We start from the raw sequence: 16,974 nt of genomic DNA, 5'->3' as shown, positions 1-16,974 counted from the left end.
AGATAATTCACGATTAATGCAGCAGAACTTGCTGCAAACAGTGCTCATAAACGCCCCGACTGGAGTGCGAAACCGCGAGCTGCAGAGCCTTACTTAAAAATTGTCATAAAACCGGAGCTGGTGGGGGTGTGCTGCCTTGTTTTGAGGGGCTCGGGGGAGCTGATGGGGGTTTGGAGCCCTGGTTTGTGGGGCTCAGGGGAGTTGATGGGGGTTTGGAGCCCCGTTTTGACGGGCTTGGGGGAGATGATGGGGGTTTGGAGTCCCGTTTTGACGGGCTTGGAGGAGCTGATGGGGGTTTGGAGCCTGTTTTGGGGAGCTCGGGGGAGTTGACGGGGGTTTGGAGCTCTGTTAGGGGGTCTCGGGGAGCCCAGCGCCGTGGCGGTGGCCCCGGCAGGGCAGGGAAGGCACCGGGAGCTGCCCAGCGCAACGGGATCGCCCTTGTGAGGCCGGGAGCTCTCAAAGTCACCGCTCCTCCGGGAACCGGCGCTGGTGCTGAGCGCCCGCCGGGGCTGGCGGTACCGAGCGTGTGCCGCGACCTCTGTCCGCCGGCAAGAGGTTACGGGCGGTAATTAACGCACTAATTAAGCGAGCGGGACAGCCAGGGCTGCCCCTCAGCCGCAGCCTCCCCGCCGCGGCGGACGCGCACCCGCTGCCTCTCCATCAGCAGCACCGCCCCGCGGCACGGCGGGCACCGTGAGGCGCGGGGGCCGGGGCCGGCGCCCGCAGCGCTGCCCGAGGCCGTACCTCATACTGGATGTACTGCTTCCGCCACTCGGGGGTGATGTGCGCCGCGAGGTGCTCGGCGAACTTCATCCTGCCGCCGCTGCCGCCGCCGCCGCCGGCGGGCCGGGGCCGCGCTCGCTCCGCGCCCGCAGAGCCGCCTCGGCGGCGCCTGGCTGCGAACGGGCGTCGGTAGTGGGGGGCGGGGGGGGTCCGCCGCCACCGCACATGGGCCCCCGCCCGCCCGCCCCGCCACTCCTCAGCCCGCCTCGGGCCTCCTCAGCGCCGCCCCGCCGCTGCCGCCGCCTCCTCGGCCGCCGCCGCCGCCATGTTCGCCACCGCCTCCCGCCGTCACCGCCCGCAGCCAACCGGCACCGGCACCGCGCGGCCCCGGCACCGCCGCCCGCCCACCGCCGCGGGGCGGGGCCTGCGCCCGGCACCGCCCCGGGACCGCCCGCCCGCCCTCGGCACCGCCGTACCGCCGGCCCGGGGCGGGGGCAGCGCCCGGCACCGCCTCGGGACCGCCCCGCGGGGAGGCGCCGTTCCCGCGCCCGCCGCCGGGGGGCGCCGCGGCTCGCGCGGGCCTGGGGTCGGGTCTGGGGCGCGGGAGCGGCGCCCGCGACCCCTGGGATGGGCGGGACAGCCCCGGGAATGCGGGACTGCCTGGGGATGGGGATGGGAATGGAGAACGGGGATGGGAATGGGGCTGGGGATGGGGGTGAGATGGGAAAGGGAATGGGAATGGAAATTGGGATGGGAATGGGAATGGAAATTGGGATGGGAATGGGAATGGGAACAGGGATGGGGATGGGAATGGAGAACGGGGATGGGAATGGGGCTGGGGATGGGGGTGAGATGGGAAAGGGAATGGGAATGGAAATGGAAATTGGAATGGGAATGGGGATGGATATGGAAATGGAAATCAGAATGGGAATGGGAATGGAAATTGGGATGGGAATGGGAATGGAAATTGGGATGGGAATGGGGATGGATATGGGAATGGGATGTGGACGGGAATGGGAATGGGAATTGGGATGGGGATGGGAGTGGGATGGGGCCAGGAACAGGGATAGGATTGGGAAAGGAGTAGGATGGGATGAAATTGGTACATCATAAAATGTGGAAGCGATGTGATGGAAAGGGAATGAGGTGGAGATGAGGTGAAATGGGAAGGGGAGAAGTGTAGCAGGGAGAGTTGGTGCGCTTGGGGAAAAAGAAGTGGCAGGATGGGGAGGCATCAAGGAGAGGAAAGACAGAGAACAGGGGTGAAGATGGGGGAAAGAGTAGGAGAAAGTGCAGGAAAGAGTAAGAGTAAGCATTGAGGGAGGAGGGAAGCTGGGCTGACAGGCCACAAAAGACCAGGAGAAAAGGGAAAAAAAAGATAAGAGGGGGAAAGAAAGGGGCAGGAGGGGAACAGGAAAATTTTCCAAAAGCTGCATGATCTCCACCTCCTTTGCCCTTATGCTGCCCATCAATGTGGGGCTGGGACAGGGGCAGCAGGGACTCCAGAGCAGCTCTTGGAGCAAACCCACCTGCACAGGGCCGTGTGTTCCCCATACAGACACCCCTGGGGTTGGGAATTTGGTACCCACTGGATCATGGCCCGATGGACCAAACTGGAGCCGCTCCCAACGGGGCTGCAACCCTTGGCTATCCCAAGGATTCTCAGTGGCCCTCACCCTGCCCCTCCCCAGTGGATCAATTTTGGTTTCCTTGAAGCCTCCCAGCCTTTGGTGTGACACTTTTTAGCTTTTTCCCCACTACCACAAGGTCCCTCCCTGGCAGCCGGAGCATCCCTCCATCCCTCCCCTGCCGCCTGCCGAGCTCGTTCGCTGGGGAGATTTACGGGGCTCCTGTCGCAGGATCCCCGGGAATCCGTGATTTGCGAGGGCTGAGATTCGCCTGCCGCTCGCCGATAGCATCTCTTAATTATGTTTGCAGCCAAGCCTTTAACGAGCAGAGAACTTTGGTGCCCTTGCTGCGACGCCTCACAGCGAGCCTGCCCTGCGCTGGCCCCGGCGCGGTGCCGCAGCTTGACTTTACATTTCGCAGGTCACCGGCTTTTCAATGCCTCACCTTGGCATTGTTATGGGCTTTTCAATGCCTCACCTTGGCACTGTTATCTCTTTTCAATGCCTCACCTTGGCATTGTTATCTGCTTTTCAATGCCTCACCTTGGCATTGCTATCGCCGTGCCCGATAACATTGCCCTGTGGCTGAGCTGCTCCAGCCCAGAGGAGCTGCGGTGTTCCAGCCCCGAGCCTTTGGATGCTGGCGGGCTCCCGGAGATAACTTGCAGCAGGGGGGCAGAAAAGGGGATTAAGAGATAAATATTCTCTTTGTTATTTGCGGGAGGCATTGCCTGGAATACGTGCTGGGGTGTATAATAAATTAATGTCTTCTGATACGACAGCTGGCAAATTTTGTAATGGAAAATAGCCAGTGATCCCCCCCTCCACCCACTTCTCTTTATTTATTTTATATCAATAAATGCTTTTTTTTGTCATTAAACGAAGACAGATGGTAACAGGGGAGGCAGAGAAGAGGCTGTGTTCTTTGCTCACCATTGCCCTGTAGAAACAGCTCCATTCAAATATCTGATTGGCAAATCCCTGCCTCCCGTTATCAGACACCCCTTGGGACCACACTGAGCATCCTCGTGTTTCACTGCTCTGCTGGGACCTGGCGCTTTCCAACTCCTCTAAAGGTTTCAAAACTCTCAGCTCAGCATATCCAGGCTTGGGGGAGGAATGCAGGAAGGGAGAGAGGGCAAGGAGAAGCCTTAAATGAAAGAGAAAAGGCCTCCACTATTCATTCTCTCTACTGCCTGCTGCCTACAGCTGGGTGGAGGGCAGGCAGGGGGAATCCAGGCAGCACTGAGGAGGGATGCCTGTCCCAAAAAATCCTAGTCTTGGGTCTGGATCTCCTCTCCACTGCTCAAATTTGCATCCCAGTCTCTGTACCTTAGGTCTGTATCTACTCCCCATACCTCCCTTGCAGAAGGCTGCCATGTTTTCCTCATCTCTTTCTCTCTTTTTTTTTCCAGGAAAGAGTTTGCATTGTGATTTCCCCCGTGCTGTTGTACTTAGGGAAAAAAAAATCATAGAAGCAGTGTTATTTGCATTTTGAAAGCAAGCAAGGAGAAGCCGGAGTGGGCTTTCCGCCAGTGCAGTCTGGCACTTGCTTTGTTGGGAGCATATAGAATAATTTATAAATAGCATGGTGGGATTTTTTTAAAATATATAATTATACTTTTAAAGCTTCTGCATCGCTGGGGAAAAGGAGTCTTCAAAAAAGGCTTTAGAAAAGAGAGTCTTGCCGAGGGAAAATTTGCTTTACTGGCATTGATAAAATCACAAAGAGGAGGGTTTTCCATCACAGGAGACAATGCAGGAAACTCGTGGACCTCCTCCCACCTTCTCCCCAGGCAAAGAATTTTAAGAAAGCCTGGATATTTAGGGGATCAGTTTGGCATGGGAGGAAATGCTTTAGGAGCACGACCTTCCCCGGCTCCATGAGCAGAGCAGGATTTGCTGAGCCTGGACTGTGGGGTCAGGGGGATCAGTGTGATTTACAAAATTCCCTTGTTGTTTAGTATCAGTGGGATCTGAGAAGATAAAGTCAACTCTCCACTAAAAACAGGAGAAATTATGCCAAATCCCAGGGTTTTGGGAGCAGCAGCATGTCCCAGCCTTGGTGGGGAGGCATCAGGAGGAGCAAAGGCTGCTCTTTGCATCCTTCATTGCCCTACCCTGCCCATGTGGTGATTCCTGCTCCAGAAGGACAATCCAGAGGCTTCGCTGCCACTGCCTGGCAAAGAAGACCGGGAACAAATAAATACAGAATTAAAAGCAGGTTGGGAGCAAGCTTGATGTGGAACAACAAGGGAATTGAGTAAATCACACCGAGAGAGGCTGCCCTGACTTCAGGGATCAATAGAGCATCAGCCCTGGGCTGGACACCCCCAGCCCCGAGCCCTCCCATCATCAGCTCCATCGATGGCGATCTTGAGGAACGGGGTCGATCTATCCGATTTCCCAGTGCAAAAATGCACAAATCCCTCGGCAGCCTGAGCTGCAGCCATTGATTTTTCTCACATTTCCTCTCCCTGCTGGCAGAGCACGAGGGTGTGATGATGAGCACCAGGAGCTGGGGGGTCCCAGACCCCGGGGAAGAGGCAGTGCACAAGGTCACACTGGGAGCAGCCCAATCCACTGGGATAGGTCAGGGTGTTCATACTGCCAGGTGAGCTGCTGCAGGGAGTTCTTTAAAGCCAGGAGGAACATCATAATGCACTGGATTGATCTGATTCCAGTGGCAGGGATGTTAGTACCCATCCATCCTCTTCCACACACTGCCCTGGCAGCTTCTGCAGATTTTCCAAGGTCGGCAGGATGATGCTTTCATCCCTGTTTCAGGATGAGACCTGCCAGGAGGGGCTGTGCTTTCCTCCACCTTGGATGCAGCAGGGTCAGTTTGCCCACTGGCTGAATTTGATCCATTAACACTTCTGTAGCTCTATAGCTGTCTCTGTCTGCTGCTTTCTATCTCTTCTCTTTTCTCTTCTCTTCTCTTCTCTTCTCTTCTCTTCTCTTCTCTTCTCTTCTCTTCTCTTCTCTTCTCTTCTCTTCTCTTCTCTTCTCTTCTCTTCTCTTCTCTTCTCTTCTCTTCTCTTCTCTTCTCTTCTCTCCTCTCCTCTCCTCTCCTCTCCTCTCCTCTCCTCTCCTCTCCTCTCCTCTCCTCTCCTCTCCTCTCCTCTCCTCTCCTCTCCTCTCCTCTCCTCTCCTCTCCTCTCCTCTCCTCTCCTCTCCTCTCCTCTCCTCTCCTCTCCTCTCCTCTCCTCTCCTCTCCTCTCCTCTCCTCTCCTCTCCTCTCCTCTCCTCTCCTCTCCTCTCCTCTCCTCTCCTCTCCTCTCCTCTTCTTTGTTTTTCACATCTACTGTGTTTCTAAATTCACGTCATTCTCTGCCAGGGTGGGAAAAGCATAATATAAAATCTACTATTTGTGGCTTTTTACCATAAATCTGATGCTGTGAAAAATACCAACTCTTTGTGTTCAGATAGTGACCCCTTTGCAGGCATATGTGCAAATGAAACATTTCCCACCCTGTTATAACTTACTGCTCTAGCTTGAGTTCATCAAAGAGGGGGATATGGACTCGAAATTCCCAACAGAGATGGGGCAGCTCAGGCAGATGTGGGTCTGAGGGCAGTAACCATGCCCTGCTGAGTTGCATATCACCCACCCTGCTCTCCTCAAGGCAGGATTTGTCCCATGCATGGCTCTTCCAGCATCCACACACCTGATGTTACAATCCCAACAACATCACCCTGACTGGGAACCCATCAGTGGGTTTGGCTGCTGCTGAAGCACTCAGGGATCCAGATACAGGGGCTGTTGGGAAGGGTGAAAATTTGACAAGAAAGTCTCACAGATATGGATGCTTAGCAGAAAGATTTTTAAATGTAGAGTCTGTTGAAAGAATAGAAATGAAAGCAAGTTTTGATATAGAAGAAAATAATTGTTGAGCCAGTCTTACTAGATAACTAAGAAGGCAAAGAGTGTGTTAGTTAGAAGGGGTTTTTATGACTTAGAGCAAAAGATAAACTCACTTCAAACAAGATGTTTTTACCAAGCAAAAGATAGCACAGGCAAACAAGTCACCAAAGTTGCAAGTAGAAAAAAAGTCTCAGACTCTTCCACTGCAAGAAAACTGAAAAACAACTTCTAGTTTAAACTGTAATGTACTGACTTTTAGTGATTGGAAAACAGTAACATGAATATGGTAATTATAGTAGTTATGATAGGCTATAGGTAAGAGTTAAGGTATAGATTGGTTCTACTGTATGAAGATGCTCAGCAAAGAAAAGTCTATAATGCAATGTAACCAAAAGAAAAGTGTATAATGCATTGTAACCTAAACTAAGGGTCTGCAGGCCTGGAGCTGACAGCTGTAGGCACAGCTCTGTCACCCACCACCCTGGAGTGGTGTGACATCTTAGATAGAATAAACTACATTTTAAAGAGCCACCTGGAGTCCTGCATCTCTCATTTAAGCTCTTAAGGGGAAAAGAGCTACTCCTTTTCCAGGAGTGTGCCCTGTGCTGGGAGCAGAGCTGCCCCTGCCCTGGGTCACCTTTCCTGGGCTCACTCACACAGGCAGCAGCTCCTGGAGGCTCACACGTATCCCCTCCTCTCTGCTGAGGTCACAGCAGCATCCTGCCTGGAATCCAGGCCAGGGAATGTGGAATCACCCCTCCTCCCAGTGCATCAGTGCCCCTGCCTGGGGTTTCCAGCAGGGCAGCGTGCCCCGGGAGCCGTGCCAGGGCTCATCCCTCTGTGCTGCCTCAATCCCGGAGCAGATGGGGGGTTTCACACCCTTCCCTGGTGTGTAAGTGATTGCTCCTGGATGTTTTCCAAGCCGCATATATGTGTGTGCCTGCTTTAATTTATGCACGCTTGCTTTGTGTGAGAAGATGGCAGCTGACCAGTGGTTAAGAAAACCGAACGCGCTGAAAAGGTCTAAAATTAGAGAAGGAATAAGAGCTGCTTCCTGCAAGCCCCAGGGCTGCCTGGGCTGCTTCCAGGAGAGCCTGGGAAGTGCTTCCAACCTCCCTGATGCAGCCCTGGGACTGCTGCACTACTGAAGCTGAAAGGAGCCTGTGCCTGCTGCCCCTCACCGTGTCCGTAGTTTGCCCCACCATGCTCTGGGACAGCACAGACATGTCACTCTGATTTTTTAAGATTTTCTAAGCCTTCTGTTGTTTACATTCTTGTAGCAAACTTTTTTTTTTACACACTTTCTGTAAATAACTCATTGTTTTGCATTCTTTTATAGAAGTAAAAAAATTTGGTTTGTCCAGTGTCATTGGAGAGGCGGCGCTTTCACCCTCCAATCCACTGTCACTTTTAGAAAACTGTAAATGTTAGAGTCAGAAAATAAACTTCCCTTTTCTTCACCTTGAGAGCAGCAGTGTATGAGCTCATGTTGTTTCATGTCCTATGGTGACACAGACCCTTATCCCTTTGGGATGCTTTCCAGGGGACAGGGGCTGGTGAAGTGCCAGGTGGCCTTGGGACCATTCCTGTCCTGTTTGCACCAACCTCACCTGCCTTGTTTAAACACGGCCCTGCCTCGCCATCCTGACTGCTGGCCCTTTCCCAGGGAGAGTGAGGGGAGTGAAGGAAAACCCACCAAACAGCAAGAAAGGAGGTGACCTGGTGTAGGATTGATGGGGGTAGCATGGTTGGGATGGGTGGAGAGCAGAGATCTCTGCAGCCAGGTCATGGAATTTGTGGTTTATTGCAAAGGGCCTGGGTGCAGGGCCCTGCTGGGAGCTGCCAGCCACAGCTCAGAGCAGGCCTGAGAGGAGAGAGCGGGAGAGAGGATGAGAGGGTGAAAGAGCAAAAGCATGAGAGAGTAAAAGGGGTAAGAGAGTAAAAGGCAAGAGCTAAGAGACAAGAGGTAAGAGAGCGAAGTTCCCGTTACAACACCATAAATCATCTTCTGTGTTGGATATTCCAATTGTCACTAACCAATCTAGTACAATATACAAATCCTATAGCATTTACATACAGTCTATAAGAATCATTACATTACCGTACTGTGTTACATTTTAAACCCTAAAAACTCCTCTTTGGGCCCCTTCTGCCAGGCTGGCAGGGTCTGCTCTGACCCTTGGGCCTGGCTGCAAGCAGAGGGTGTTGTTCCATCAAAAGGGGATCACCTTCAGCTGGCCACACCATTGTTTTCCAGTTGTTCAGTAACTGAGGCATCTCAAAGCTTGCTTTCCTTTCAATCTCGTTTATAGTTTCTATATTCTCAAAATCTTTTGCCAGGCAATCATATTTATAAGGCTTTCCTGTTTCATCTGCCCCAACAACCTGGGACAAGAAACAGCACCCATGGAGCTGCTGCTGGGTCACACAGCCAATGCCACTGTCACACCAGAGTCACAGCAGGCTGGAAACAGGAAATATTGGCACTTGGTGCATCGATGCTGCAGGCACCAAGCTGCCAAAAACACAATTAAAAAGCTGAGGGAACCTCTCTTTCCTGTGCCACCCCTGTGACACAGAAAAGGACATGCCATGTGTGAGAGCCCATGCCCATGTGTGACACCATGAGCTGCTACATGCTGGAGGATTGTCACTGCAATTCTCCGCACTGAACTTGTGTCCCTTATCCAGCCTGTCAGTAATGGCAACAAAAAGTTGAGTGCCAGAGAGCTTGAGGTGTGTGGTGATAGCTGTGGCAGAGCCTTCTAAAGCTGGCTGGACTACCTAGGAGATTTTGGAAATAGCTTTGTGGGTTTTTTAACAACCTCTGGACTTTATCAAAGTGCATGAAAGGCCACAGGCTTACTATTTGCAAGGGCTGTGGTCAGAGGTTATATAGCCAGATGGGAGTAATCTCTTCTCCCCTATGACAGGACTGGAGGAAACAGCCTCAGGTTGCTGCAAAGGAGGTTTAGATGGAATATTAGGAAACAATTCTTCACTGAAATGAAGAAAGAAACAGGTAAACCAGGTCAGTGGTAGAATCATGGTCCCTAGAATTGTGCAAAAAAAGTGTGGATGTGATGCTTAGGAACATGTTTAATGGTGAACAAGGCAGTCCTGAGTTAGTGGTTGGACCCAGTGGTCTTAGAGGTTTTTCCATCCTGAATGATCCTGTGGTTTTAGGGAAAGCACAGCTGCTCCTGCCAAAGCTGGCCTGACCCTGCCCAGCTTGAGCATTCTTGGGTTCTCAGCTCCTGCTGGTGTCCCCAGTGGGCTGCAGGTGCCAGACATTGTGCCCCAGTCACTGGGACAGCTCCTGGGACAGCATTAGGCTGGCTGTTCCTCCCTGGAGAGTCTCATTTGGCCTGGAGAAGGAACCACATATCTCAGGGTCATTCCCTCATGCACCAGGGCTGAGTGTGAACCATCCACAGGTACCATAACATGCAACTCCAGGTCCTGCAGCCTCAGGACAGATGTCAGATCAGAAAGAATCATTTGAAGCAAGTAGGGATGTATCCCAGAGGTCCTTGTGCCACCAGGGCAGAGAGAGAGGGCAGCTCATCAGCTGGGCTCCCATCCCAGCTCTGGATCAGTCCGTGCTGGAGCTCTGTGCTCAGCTGGGGTCTCTGATGGCAGCCTGGCTTTGTCCTCACCGTAGGAATGAGCCCTGGAACCAGCCACACCTATTTGGAACCCCCTGGCACTTCTCAGGGCCTCCAGGCAATGCCAGCAGATTTGGCAAGGGTCACCCTCACAGCCAGAGCCCCATGCCCTGCAGATCCTCTCTGTCTCCAGACATCATCACCATTTTCACAAGCATGGCAGGAATTAGCCTAAAACCCTTTCCTGGCTAACAGGGGCCACTGAATGGTGACATGGAGGGGACACTGGGTGTCTCCTTCCTCTGAGCCACCAGGGCATGCTGACCTGCAGCCCAAGCCATGCTGTGGGAAATAGTAAAGGTAAGAAGATTTTGAGGAAGTTGAGAAAAGTGGGCTTTAGAAATAGAAAGAATAGAAAACTCAGAACTAGTGTATCATGTACTGTTAGTAGAAAGCAGACAAGCAAGCATTGTGTGAAGCAGGTGTATGTGTGCCTTTAGTAACTGGCTGAAACAATTGTCTGGAATTTTTAGCAATGTGCTGTTGGCTAGAAAGTTTTTGAAGCGCTCTGTAACAAAGAAATCTTTAGCTGCTGCTGGTTGTACTTTGCCATATTTCTATTGTCTCAGCCATGTAATGAGGCTGATGCTGCAAATAAAACTTAAAGAACATAACCCTGTCTTGTCCATGAAAAGAAAACTCCCCAACACACCATTCCTGCTCTATTTCACAGCCAAAACGAGCCATAAATCCCCCTGCACAGAGCTGGAAGGTGCAATTGCTCTTCTGTGGTGCAGGTTTTATCTTGTGCGACTCGTGGCATCACGTGAGGGAAATCTGTAAGTAAAAGTCAGGCTGGAGCCATTTATAACAGCAGCACTGTGATTGTTCCTCCTGACAGCTGCAATTACAGGCACTCCCTTCCATCCCTGCACGCTGGGGAAGAGCAGAGCCAGCACCAGGAGCAGCTTTTCCAGAGCTGCATCCCTGCCAGAATGGACCTTGTCACATACAGGGATGCAGGGATCGCTCAGGGAGGGCTTGGGGAAAAATGTGGGATGGGGGTAACCCCCAGCAAGGAGGGTTTGGGGAGGGATGCAGGGTGTAAGGAAAGCTCATCAGGTGGTGTTCACTTCCATGGAGAAGACAGAGGACAGGGGATTTGTGGCATTCACATTCCCTGGACATGATCCCTTCACCCAGGGTTTCTCTCCTGGGAAGCCAAGGAGCCTCAGAGAAAAAGAAAACAATTCTTATCTCATTTGCTTCTCCTGAGTTGTGCTCATGTGGAGTGTGTTTAAAGACTGTTTTACCCACAGGTGACTGCTTAATTAAACTCCAGTGTGAGTTGTTTTAACTCATTGGCCAATCAGGGCCAAGCTGTGTCGGGACTCTGGAAAGAGTCATGAGTTTTTATTATTATCTTTTCAGTGTTCAGTAAGTATCCTTTCTGTATTCTTTAGTATAATATAGTATAGTATTCTTTAATATAATATAGTATAATGAAGTACTAAATTAACCTTCTAACAAGGTAAAGTCTAGCAGTGACAAATTATTCATCAATGTGAGCCAAGGGGGAGCTGGCAAGAAGCAGGGAATGTGGAAGTGGCAGCCTCAGCTGAGCTTTCCTGCTGAACACCTCAGCTCTGTCTTATCTACACAGTTTCTGGGCAACTGAAACCTCCATATTGAGCTAAATTTCATCATTATCCTGCTGAAAAACCCCTCACATAATAAGTGACTTTTTCCTTTGCTCTTTTCGGTGAATAACACAGTGGGGTTTGTTCCACAGCTAAGGGCTCTGCTGTGGTTGTTGTGTGGTGACCCCACCACATCCCTGAGCTGCCTATTCCAGTGTCTTCTTTTCCTGAAGAAATTTTTCCTTATACCTAACCTGAACATCTCCTAGTGCAGCTTGAGGCCATTTCCTCTCGTCCTGTCTCTTGCAACCTGGGAGTGGAGATTGATCTCCACCTGCAAACAACCTCCTCTTAGGGAGTTATAGAGAGCAGTAAGGTCTCCTCTGACCCTCCAGGTCAAACAGACAGATTTTCCTGCTGGAAAAGGGAAAAAAAAAAAAAAAAAAAAAAGATAGAAGAAGCAGGAGGCTGAATGAAATGAAACAAAAAGATTTTTTTTTGTGTTTGCTTCACACCAAACAAAACACTCTAGCTCAACCAAACCAAAATTTCTCCTTTTCATTTCCATTTAGAAAACAGAATGCACACAATATTTCACCTAGCTGCACCAAACCAAAAGGACTCAGTGCTGAGATATCTCTCTCCACAGAAAGATTCACTATTTGCTCAGCTCCAGCTGCAACCTTTGAACCTCTGTGTTGCAACCACACTGGTGCTGATGTCAGCCCAGCAGGGCTTGGGGCATGCTTGGGGACCAGTGCTCAGCACCTGCCAGAGGAGTTTTTCCATCAGAGGTTTAATGATATGCCAGGAGAAGGCAGATTTATGCACCTCTGAGGGGGGTTATGCATTGCTCCTGATTTGTATTCAGCACGGCGCAGGAATTTATGGAAGGAGGGGATCGATGTTTTATTGATATCTAAAAAAACCTATATGATGGATGTGCTAATTGCACATTTTTTCTCCCGGACTCCCTTTATTACACACAAACAAATGGCCCTGCTGCTTTAACAAATGCAGGGAAAATGTGCCACAGAGCCAGACTCCTTGGAGGTGATGCATGAGAGGGGGCCTGGCTAATGCCAGGGCAGAGACCTCAGTTCTTTGTTTAACCTCTTCCCTAGCCAGCATTGAATTTTGCTTTCCTGTGACTCCATTTCCATTTCATGGAAACCAGGGCCATGCTGTGGGGTCCTGGCTGCTACAGCAGGTGCTGGTTCCCAGAAATACTGATTGAGTTGTGCATTTGCTGTGCCTTGCTGAGAGGGGATGCACAGGGGAAGAAGGAGCAGGGGTTTTATCTCTGCTAAAGCAGTGAGTGCAGAGGAAAGGGGCAGAGCTCAGTGGTTGTCCCCCCTCCTCCCTCTCCCCCTGCAGGGGTGAAGGTGAGCCAGGAGCTGTGATTTGTGTAGCAACAGATGTAAAAAATCAATATTCCTACAGGAAATCAGAGGCACACAGTGCCCTGCAGTGCTCCAGCCAGGGAAGGAGGGTGGCTCTGCTCAATGCAGAGCTCTGTGCTCTGGGCTCTGCCTTCTGCACAAAACATGTGGGATTTGGGGAGCCACCAAAACAGGAATAGGACAAAGAGCAGATACATGAGGTGGTCACAGCGTGGAACAGAAGGTGGGGTAAAGCACAGAGCCCCAGGCATCGCACCCGAGCGCTGCCTGCCCCAAACTGGCACAGCTTGGGTTTTCACAGTGTGAGGAATTTGTCATCTTGGGGGCCAGGGAAAAAGTTCTCAGCCATTAACCTCGTGTTCTGCCAAGAAATGGCTTTGGCAGGCAGCTGCCACCCACGCAGCAACGGGCTCCCTGCACAGGCAGGGTGTGCGGTTGCTGGCTTTGACAGGGCTTGGCGGTGCCCTGCAGGGATGTTTGGCAAAGGCTCAGGCAGGAGTGAGTCCCTCATGCCCTGGCAGGAGGATGGTGGGAGGCACAACGGGGAGGAGGGTTCTCCCCGTGGGACATTGGTGCCAAATCACCCAAAAAGTGATGAGGGAAAAAGAAAAGGAGAGAGGCAGGATGAGAACATGTGCAATGGGTAGCCTGGAGGAGCCCAGGGGACAGGAGGGGACATTTATTAACCACAGGAGCAGCTCTGCCAGGTTGATGTGATGTCTCAGGTTTGAGCTCTTATATTTTCCAGATTCTGTGCTGCTTTAGTGTGTGGGTCTGGGCTTCCTGTGAGGGGATGGTGAGCTCTGCGCACAGAGCAGGGAGACAAAACAACTCCAGCTCTAGCTGGGGACCAAGGACAAATGATCCAAATCTCAGGCCAAAGAGAATAAATAAAGTGGACTGAAGAGAGAAAACCAAGAAGGATGGGACTGCATGGGCTGGAGCTGTAATTGCACAATTAACTCCAGTATGCAAACGGAGCAGAACTTATAAAAGTGAGAGACCTCGTGACCAGTTGTTCATTTTTTGTGACCATTTTGGGTCCATCTTGGGTGCAGCCCTGGCTGGGCTCTTGTGCTGCCCAAGGTGGATCCATTGAGGCCTTTAAAAAATCTCTATCATTATTCTTTAGCTCTGTCCAGCCTGTGGTCTAGCTCAGCCTTGACAAGGCATCAGACATGTGTCACAGGAGTAGAGTGCCACTGGCTCCCTGTGCCACTCACCCTGGGGAGCCACACACATGCCCAGCCTGCTCCTCCTCCAAATTCAGGTGTCTCCCACAGTGAAAGGCATGTCTACAAACCAACCAGCTCCTAATTGCCTCATTCTCCTTTTGTTGTGGGAAAAGAAAAAAAAGTAATCATAGCTCAGCTCGCAGGGATCCTTTCAGATGCTGCTTTCAGGCTTGGTGTGTGTGGTGGCCTCTGCCCTCTGCACAGGGACAATGACAGGCTGACCAGCAGGATGGATCTGATAATTATGCAGGGATATTTTTTCCCTGCTTGGCACTGCAGGTCACAGCCTGTTATTGTGTCTTTGCTGTCCCAGCGTGGTACCTGGGGCAGACCCACACACACAGCCCTGCATGAATATTTTAGTGCTTGGTGTTTGTAATAAATAATACTTCTGGTTTTGGGTGCTCTGCAGCCAGGGCTGGGGGAGTGGCTGAATTTGAGCTGCCCATGCTGGGGTGACTGGGGGCTCTCCCAGCCCTCACCCCCTCATGTTTGCATCCATCAGAAGGGCTGGGCTCCATCCTAGTCTGTCCCAGGCTGCTGGGAGCCAGCAGTGACATCCACATCATCCAGCAGAGCAGGAGTAGCACTCTGTGCCGAGTATCCCCAAAATCAGCATTTCCACACCAGCCTCTCCACGGGCACCTTGCACCAAACCTGCTCCCACGCCTGCCGGAGAGAGGAGGTGGGAGGAAGCACGAGACCCTCTTAAAAAAAAAAAAAAAAGAAAAGAAAAGAAAATAAAAAGGCAAGGAAGAAGTGAAAGAGAGCGGGTAGGAGCTGTCAGTGCTCTAGAGAAGGAACTCGGCGGGGCAGGGAGGCCTCTCTCACCATGGAGACGCTGCGCAGAGGATGTGAAGGCTGCACGCTCCGCTTTAGCTCCTGAGAGCGCTTTTCGCCCTTCCCCAGCTGCTCCAGGCGGGTTCTGAGCTGCCAGCCCGGCCTGGCTGTCCCGGAGCCACCTTGGGATGCCCCGGAGCCACCTTGGGATGCCCCGGAGCGCCGGTGGGGCCGGGCTGGAACTGCTGGATGGAGCCGAACAGGGAGCGGTGGGACCACGAGAAATAAAAAAAATTAAAATAAAAAAAAATTAAAATTAAAAATAAATTTAAATTTATACCATAATATAATAATATTCAATAATAATTTTATTGTTTATGATATTTTAACTTTTAAAATATTTCATCTCTTATAATAATGTTATAATAATAAAAATTAATTCTTTTTTAGTATAAATAAATAGTTTTATATAGTATAAATATAAAAAAATAGTATTATTTTTAGTATAAATAATAGTTTATATATTTATACTATATATTTATACTTAATATAATATAATATAACATAATATATCTAATATATATTATATTATATTATTCTCTATATATAAAATATAAAATATATAATATATAATATATAATATATAATATATAATATATAATATATATTTAAATACAATAATATATTATATAAAGTAATATACATAATATACAGAATATAATATACAATATATAATATATACTAGATATATTAGACATATTAGATATGTGTATACATATTATATTAATATATATAATAGAATAGAATAGAATTACAGCATTTATTTTATATGTATAGTGAGGTTGTTAAGAGAGCAAGGGCACAAGAGCCAGGCTGTTCCTGCCGCTCATGGAATGTCTTTTTTTGCTACAGCTCCTGCATTTTCCTCTGGAAAATGGATGGGAAAGTGGGTGCACGCATTGCTCTCAGGCTGCTGAATGGAAAAGGTTGGCTTATTTTCCTCTGAGCCTCTTCACAGCCTCACTGGGTGCCAGAGGCTTTTCTTAGAAGTGGAAGAAGCCCCAGCAGAGCCAAGGCAGCAAGCTGGAGCATCACAGTGACAGGCCCGGAGGGAATGGCACGGAGCTGTGTCAGGGGAGGGTTCGGCTGCATTTTAGAGAAAGGTTTTTCACCAGAGCGTGGTTGGGCACTGAACAGGCTCCCCAGGGCAGTGGCCACAGCATCAAGGCTGACAGAGCTCAAGGAACATCTGAACAACACTCTCAGGCACATGGTGTGACTCCCGGGGCTGTGCAGGGCCGGGAGGGGCATTCCACGATCCTTGTGTGCCCCTTCAACTCAGGATATTCTCTATCCTCTGTGTGAGTCGGATCTGGCTGGGAGACCCCCCATGGAAATACCACGGCATGTGCGGGAGCATCTTCACCCTCACCCCCACCCAGCGCCTCGGGGTGACCCAGGGACCCCAAAACCGAGACCCCCGCAGCACGGAGCGGGCCAGGGGCACTCGGGGCTCTCGGGGCTCCATTCGCCGGGGCCGGGGGTGGAGGAAGGAGGGAGACGGGACTCGGCAGCTGCGCACGGCAGAGCGAAACTTTCTGCCCGAAGCAGATCCCGGGATAAATATAAAATATAAAATATAAAATATAAAATATAAAATATAAAATATAAAATATAAAATAATATAAAATTAAAATATAAACAGCCTTTGGGATGGCTCTTGGCAGGGACCCCCGGGCAGGACAGAGCAGCGTCACCCCTGGGAACCCGGCACCGCATCCCGGGGGAACACGGGCCTCGCATCCCGGGAGGAGCCCGGCTCACACCGGACATCGCGCACCGGCTTCATCCGGGCTGATCGGACATCGTGTCCCGGCAAGATCCCGGCCGGTACCGGGCGCTGTGTTCGGGGATAACCTCGGCCGGTACCGGGCGCTGTGTCCCGGGGTATCCCGGCTTATACCGGGCACTGTGTCCCGGGGGATCCCGGCCGGTACCGGGCCCGGTGTCCCGCGCACTCGCCCCGCGCTCGCCGGGACCATCCCGGAGTGGCCCGCGAGCGCCCTCCAGTGGTCCCGGCAGGAAGAGG

At 51.1% G+C, this 16,974-nt stretch overlaps 1 protein-coding gene across 2 annotated transcripts in view; it reads right to left on the bottom strand.

The window, feature by feature from the left end:
• XPR1 (xenotropic and polytropic retrovirus receptor 1) overlaps window positions 1–1,159 on the bottom strand; it is a 112,447-nt gene extending 111,288 nt beyond the window's left edge. The window contains exon 1 of one of the 2 annotated variants that reach the window (XM_074546397.1): window positions 745–1,159. In XM_074546397.1, coding sequence (XP_074402498.1) covers window positions 745–813 — 69 coding nt within the window. In that variant the 5' untranslated portion in view covers window positions 814–1,159. The remainder of the gene's footprint in view (window positions 1–744) is intronic. The other variant, XM_074546398.1, reaches the window with a different exon arrangement.
• Window positions 1,160–16,974: the final 15,815 nt, after the last annotated feature.

This window comes from Zonotrichia albicollis, chromosome 8 (genome assembly GCF_047830755.1).
Source record: "Zonotrichia albicollis isolate bZonAlb1 chromosome 8, bZonAlb1.hap1, whole genome shotgun sequence".
Taxonomy (NCBI): domain Eukaryota; kingdom Metazoa; phylum Chordata; class Aves; order Passeriformes; family Passerellidae; genus Zonotrichia; species Zonotrichia albicollis.
This window is presented reverse-complemented; position numbering and strand designations above follow the sequence as displayed.